The sequence below is a fragment of the Saccostrea echinata genome, unplaced genomic scaffold, assembly GCF_033153115.1.
Source record: "Saccostrea echinata isolate AGI-Se365-2 ecotype Australia unplaced genomic scaffold, CSIRO_AGI_Sech_v1 ptg000005l, whole genome shotgun sequence".
NCBI lineage: Eukaryota > Metazoa > Mollusca > Bivalvia > Ostreida > Ostreidae > Saccostrea > Saccostrea echinata.
The window spans coordinates 17,327,388-17,334,597 of record NW_026889754.1 but is presented as its reverse complement, the minus strand read 5'-3'; the positions used below and the strand labels follow the sequence as shown (position 1 = coordinate 17,334,597).

General features: G+C 38.8%; 1 protein-coding gene across 1 annotated transcript; it reads left to right on the top strand.

Moving 5' to 3' along the window:
• The first annotated feature begins 947 nt into the window (after positions 1-947).
• On the top strand, positions 948-5,856 carry LOC133179740 (uncharacterized). The gene is made up of 3 exons (XM_061314435.1): positions 948-992; positions 1,230-1,346; positions 4,801-5,856. Exons 1-3 carry the CDS (start codon positions 948-950, stop codon positions 5,854-5,856), a joined length of 1,218 nt encoding a protein of 405 aa, XP_061170419.1.
• The last annotated feature ends 1,354 nt before the right edge of the window (positions 5,857-7,210 follow it).

Here is a 7,210-nt window from a genome sequence, read left to right as displayed (position 1 = left end):
TTTCTCTTCTATGGACTTTTTAAAGCCGACAATTTAAACACAACAGAAGTGGACGGATATATATAATTTGATGTTGTGTTCTACATGACCAGAAGGTTTCCAGTATTGCTCCTTCCTTGTTGTATATTAATTCATCTATACAAATGAAACAACGTTATAACCTTGTTCTATTAATAACCCTCACTAAAATTATATATATATATATATATATATATATATATATATATATATATATATATATATATATATAAAATAAGTTAAAAACCGCTGAGAGCTACGGAGTAATTCCTGCCGCTGTTGGCAGAAGTTAATGCATGGAATTTTCAGCCCCTGAGGGCTATATATTTTTCGTTATGCTGAGGGCAGAAGTAAATGCAAAATAAAAATTTTAAGCCGGTGAATGAAAAAGTTAATGCATAAAAATTTTAAGCCGCTGAGGGCTATACATTTTCTTGCGCTGAGGCTAGAAGTATGTGATTTTAAACCGCTGAGAGCTATACATTTTCCTGCCGCTGGGGGCAGAATTATAATGCAGGATATTAAAAGCAACCGATCCCGTCTTGTCGGATATCACACAAAATTTTATAAGCCGCTGAGGGCTGAAGTTGATGCTTGGAATAAAAAGCCGCTGGGGATTGTTTAATTTAAGTTAATGAATGAGATTTAGTACCAGTTTTTGTATTTAAGCCTCTAAGGGCTGTAATGTAATTTAAGTTTTTTTTTCTGCCGTTAGGGCAAGTTATGGAATAAAAATTTAAAGTTGACGACAGACCACAGGTCGTTACCGTATATTTTGAATAAGATATGGCTATCCGAGTAATGATGTGAAAGGCCGAATTGAAGTCTAAACATTTATAAACAAAATGCGTTATAATCAATATTTTACTCAAAAGTGTGCTTTTCACAAGCACATATGCGTTTTACTTGGTTTGCTGTATGGTAACGAGATGACAGAACAGAATCTGCAGACGTTCCTTTATCTAGTGATTCTGGTTTGGCCAAGCTGGTGGCCAAGAACTAGGAAACACCGTGAATTAAGGTATGCCGTTAACATGTACTGATAATTATTTAATGTAATTACAAACTAACATCCGCACCATGCGTTATTTTTACCAATTTATTCATTTAGGTGAAACTATAGGTTCATAAAAAAAAATTGCGCTGAAATGCAGATAACGATATTCACGGATTGTATTAAAATGAATAATTTTCACACCTTTTGTCCACAGGAGAGTGAGCCGGAAGAGCCACCAGCAAAGAAACTAAAGTCGGACCCGAGCCCCCAGAAAAGGCTTCAGAAACTTGAAAAAAAAAAGCCAAGGAAAAGAAGACCAAGGCTAGAGAATGTAAAAGAAAATGGTTGGGGGTTTACTTTGGATGAGCTCGCCAGATTTCCTTTTTGTCTGAATATTCTCGGGGGCAAGGCTTCCCGTAGTTTTTAAAGCACTGTCAAAAGCTATCAAAATAAAAACTTGAAACGAAATCTACCGAATGGGAAATCACTACTCAAGATCAATCCCCACTGATGAATCTATACGGGCAACCAAACTACATGGGGTATATACCACCACACTTTTATTTTGTACCTGGTACGCATGCAATGGGAGTCCATTTATGGGTATCGGCGATACCAGCGCGCTCCATTCAGGCAACACAGGACTGGCTGTCTTTTCTTTAAGGCAAACGATTATTACGTTCGTAAATGCACAAAAATGAAAGCAGCAAGAGGGAGTTCTCAATGACATTTCTTACAATGTGAATGAACTGATTTTAGTCGTTTAACCGGATCCTCAGTATTAATAATTTCCTTAGGTCACATGTGATATGTATGATTACTTTTCTTTCACTCTGAAAAAATGGATAAATTAAATAATTTACATGAAATGTGTTATTGGTGCTAATTATCTCGTACCTGATATCAAGGAACACTGAAACCCAAGTGAGTTTGATGGTTTCGGATCATGTTTTCCCATGTTATCCTAGTAGATTACCGTTCAGGGTAGCTAAGTCGGTAGAGCGCTCGCTCCGTGATCTGGAGGTCGTGAGTTCTAATCTAGGCCGCGACAGACCCAAGTCGATAAAAAATGGGTAGCAACTGTTCCTTCGCCATGCACTCGGCACTTTGAAGTGAAAGTTCCGGGTCCTTCGGATGAGACCTTAAAAACCGAGGGCTCGTGTTAAGGCAGCCGTTGGCACGATAAAGATCCCTCGCGGCTCAATGGCCCCGAGTGCCGAGTAAAGGTCAAAATTTGAACCCCTTCACCAGTATATGGAGACATCTCTATACGAGTGAAAAATTCTCGAATGGGACGTAAAACGACATACAATCAATCAACAATCAATCAATCCTAGTACAGGATGCTTAATCCAGAACAAGATTAATTTAAGGATAATGAATATCTCATTTTATAGGAATTTTAAATCTTACAATCTTGACTGGGAGAAAAGTGACGAACCCGGAGGAAATTGTTTTACATGAGAGAGAGCATCCTACCTGGACCGGGGGGGGGGGGACGGTTCCAAATCAACAATCCATGTAGATGGACAAGTATTTATTGCTTCCTTTAGCGACTTACTGTTTTTTGTTAACCAAAATCCTGATCGATTCGTCTTGGTAACATCAAGCCAAAGGAATGCCTCTGTGAAGAAATATGTAGTTTAGTTGAAGGTAAGAGTACAGGGGTAGGCACATCACTATTTTTGGAAGAGACACTCTTCCTCATCATTACTGAACTTAGTTCATCGGCTTAACATCTAGGAGCAGAGGACAAGATTTTCAAAGAATTGATGCATTTTTACCATATAATAATTAGAGCCCCGCCCTAACACCAGAATCCCTGACCAAGGGGCCATGAAATTAAAAATTTTGGAAGAGGCGCTCTTACTCGTCAAAACTATGTACTTAGGTCATCGACTTGATACCCAGGTGCAGAGAAGATTTTCAAAGAGCAAATGCATTTTCACTATATATTCATTAGAGCCCCGCCCTTACCAGAACCCCGTACCCAGGGGCCATGGAATTCATTTTTTAAAGACACGTACTCTTCCTCATAATAATTATGTACTTGGTTCATCGGCTTAATACCCAGCAGCAGAGTAAAAGATTTTCAAAGAGTAAATGCATTTTCCCTAAAAAATTCGCCCTTATACCAGAACCCCTGACCCAGGGACCATAAAATTCACATTTTTGGAAGAGACACTCTTCCTCACCATTACTATGTACATAAATTATCGGCTTAATACCCAGGAGCAGAGAAGATTTTCAAAGAATCAATGCATTTTCTCTATATATAATCATTGGAGCCCTGCCCCAAAACTAGAACCCCTGACCCCGGGGCCATGTAATTCACAATTATAGAAGAGGCACTCTTCCTCATCATTTCTATGATTTGGTTTGTTTGCATAATACCCAGGAGCAGAGAAGATTTTTAAAGAAATTTTCGTACTAATTGCTAGACCATTATTTACACACTGAATTGTCAATGGATTTTTCCGTTATTTCCCTATCATGACAAGGGGCACGCGGCGGGTGTGACCTGTCGGCAGGGGATGCTCACTCCTCCATGGCACCTGATCCCACCTCTAATGTTTTGGAGGTCCGTGTTTGTTCTGCTCCTATTTTGCATTGTTTAATGAACTTTTGAGCTTGAATACTGTTCGTTATCTTCATATATTTCATTTCACTATATATTCAACATAGCCCCGCCCTAGCACCAGAACCCCCTGATCCTGGGGTCATGAATTTCACAATTTTGGTAGAGGGCGCAATGCTTATTACAATCATTACAGGTGACCTTAAACCATAATAGGAAAAAAAATCGATTTCGAAACTAATGCATAAGATTCCGACGCAATGTATTTTGTTATATGAGGACAAATTTCTGATAAGGCCAAAGTATACAATTTCTGGCTCGCTTGAGGACAAAGGATACACCCAAAAATTCAAATTTAAGAAATCACTAAACCATAAAAAGAAATAATCTGTAGAGAGCGTCTTGTGCTAGTGAAGTTGACCTATAAAAAATGCGAGTAAGGAATAGGAGGACAAGTACCAGTCAATTGACCACGAAATATAATTGTACACAATCATATCTTTTGCGATAGATAAGACAAGTAGAAGGATTTACAATCTATGGTCAAACATCAATCCTGCTAGGGATTTTTTATTAGGAGACTCAGACTATTTTGTGCATCTCTTCTGCAATCTGTTCCTACATTTGTTTTACGTTAAAGGATTTAACCCTTTCTTTGTTCTTGGAATGGGTAAATCTTATGCACCTGACGAGAAACAGGACTGCCAGGAGTCACTTTTATTCAACTAATCTAGAATAAGAATTCTATTCGTACTCAACATGAATTTTTCATGATAATTTCATATTGGCATCGAGTAGTTGAAATGTTGTACATAGCCCTAGCTATGGATTGTGGCTTCAGCCAGCAAAATTTTATTGTTGGTTACAAGACTTTGAAATAATTATTGAATCCATTCACTGAAATTCATAGCGCTAGCTATGATATCTGGCGTTAGTCAGTTTATGAGAGTAAAAATAGTCTCTAATATGGTGTAAGTCAGATGGAAGATATTTTTGAAAATTTTAAAACTGGATAATAATTATAGACTGTATAGTGATATACTTGTGTTTGGGTGAGATATTTCTCATAGCATTAGCTGTGATATCAAGTATCTGCCATCTTAATATTTAGAATGACTTTACAGTATTAGCTGATTAGTCTGGCATTTGCCATTTAATATGGTGTGTCTTTTTAGGTCTTTTATTCAAATGCCCTATTACATTACAGCAAAACATGTCCCAACCAAAGAAAAGAAGACGAACGAATGAGGAGGAAGAGAAAAATAAGATGAAAAACCTAATGAAGGAAGTTCTGGCAGAGGCCCTTCCAGCAATCACTGAGACTATTATGGCGACTGTGAAGGAAACACTTAGGGTAACTGCAAATAAGGAGACGTCTCCTCAAGTGAGCCAGTCTAATATGGGTAGTACTACTGAAAGAAATTCCATGTCTGCAACATCATCTGCAATATCGTCTGCGACATCATCTGCAACATCATCTGCAACATCACAGGAAACACCTCAACCACAGACTACGCCAGTGCAGTTATCTACGGAAGGTAATAACAATAAGGGCACGGGACCACTTCACATTGGTCGTCCTTTGGGTCAGGGAATAGATATGGAAATTAAGCCAAAAATATGGGCAGAGGAGTTCATACAGTTAGGAACACTGGTTTTTAAACAACCTTATTCTAAGCTGGAGGCAGTTCAGGCAAGTGACAATAGCGTCACATTCCTCCAAAAGGAACACAAATACTATTTTAAATCATTACAACAGTGGACAGGAGCATTCCATATCTTTGTAGCCATTTACTGTGAAACGTTCCCCCAGCAGGCACCAAACCTCATGAAGTACATGGCTACAGTCCAAAAACTAAGTGCTGATGTTGGGGAGAGTGCTGCATTTTATTATGATGAGCAATTCCGGAAATGGAGGGCGGAAAACCTAGACCAGATGCCTTGGGAGAAAATAAACTCGGAACTTCATTCAGAAGCTTTGCAGATTGGATTGAAAACCAAAATGTTTCAAACAGAGGGAAAGGCGATTCCACAAAAGCAAAACCAACAGCAGCCCTTTCGTGCAAGAAACATCAGAAAGCCATGCTTTAGCTTCAATAACAATGCTGGACAGTGTACCAGATCCAACTGTGAATATGCACACATACGCAGCAAATGTTTCGGAGATCACAACAAAAAAGACTGTTGGATTTCAGACAACTACAAGAAACCCAATCAAAAAAGCACAAAACAAGCAAATGTCCAAACTACAACCAAGAAATAGCGTTGTGACTCCCATATGTGTAAAGACATTGGCAATTTGGCTCCAAGGTTTTGATCATAACAGAAGAAAATACCTCATAGATGGTTTCTCTCATGGCTTTAGAATTCCTTATCATGGACACAGAAAATTCAGATTTAGTGAAAATCTCAAATCTGCAAAGGAAAATATAGACATTCTTCAGCAAAAAATTGATGTAGAAGTTAAAAAGGGACGAGTAGCAGGTCCCTTTACATTTGAGAAATTGCCATTTGAAAATTTACAAGTTTCCCCCCTTGGATTAGTTCCTAAACAAACGCCAGGTGAATACAGAATAATACATCACCTTTCTTACCCTGACGGTTCTTCAATAAATCATGGCATTTGTAAAGAAGATTCAGCAGTTTCCTATCAAACAGTAGATGATGCTGTAAAACTTATTCAACATTTGCTCTACAAACAGTTTTAAGCTATTTGTCAGCAGTAGCACATTTCAACAAAATGGAAGGTTACGAAGACCCGACACAAGACTTTGCGGTTAAACGAGCCATCCAAGGCTTTCAAAAGCTTAAAGCAAAGCCAGATAGCAGACTTCCAATTACTCCATTGTTGCTTCAAGAAATTGTGAACTCTTTGCCGAATTGCACCCAATCACACTATCAGATGCACTTATTCAAAGCTATGTTCCTTTTAGCATTTCATGCTTTCCTAAGGATCAGTGAAATAACAGCCTCCTCTCTGGGTGATCCACTATCACTATCAACAGTATCATTTGGAAAACAACATGATGGTTCCCCCAATAGTTTGTGTATAACTATGGTCAACTGTCGCCCGCGTGGCGCAGTGGTTAGAGCGTCTGCTCTAGAGTCGCGGCGTAAGGAGTTGATCCTTACGTCGCGGGTTTGAATCCCACTGTGGGACGTGGAGACCGGTCCTTCGGGTGAGACCGTATAAACCGAGGTCCTGTGCTGGCACGAAAAAGTACCCTCACTGCTCAAAGTGCCGAGTATAGGACAAAATTTGCAGCTCTCCACCGGCAAGTGGTGGCGTCTCCATGTGAGTGAAAAATTCTCGAGAGGGACGTTAAACAACATACAAACAAAACTATGGTCAACTTCAAGCATCACATTGGAAAGTCACCAGTTACTTTGCAACTATTAGTGAACAAGGAAAACAAACAGTTATGTCCCGTTTTAGCTATATGGGAATATTTGAAATTGAGAGGACAAGATGCAGGTCCACTGTTTATGTTCCAAGATTAATCACCAATATCTAGGCAATATTTCAACCAACAATTAAAAATCTCATTAACCTTTCTGAACTATGACACAAAAAGGTATAAAGGACATTCTTTCCGAATTGGTGCAACAACTTAAGC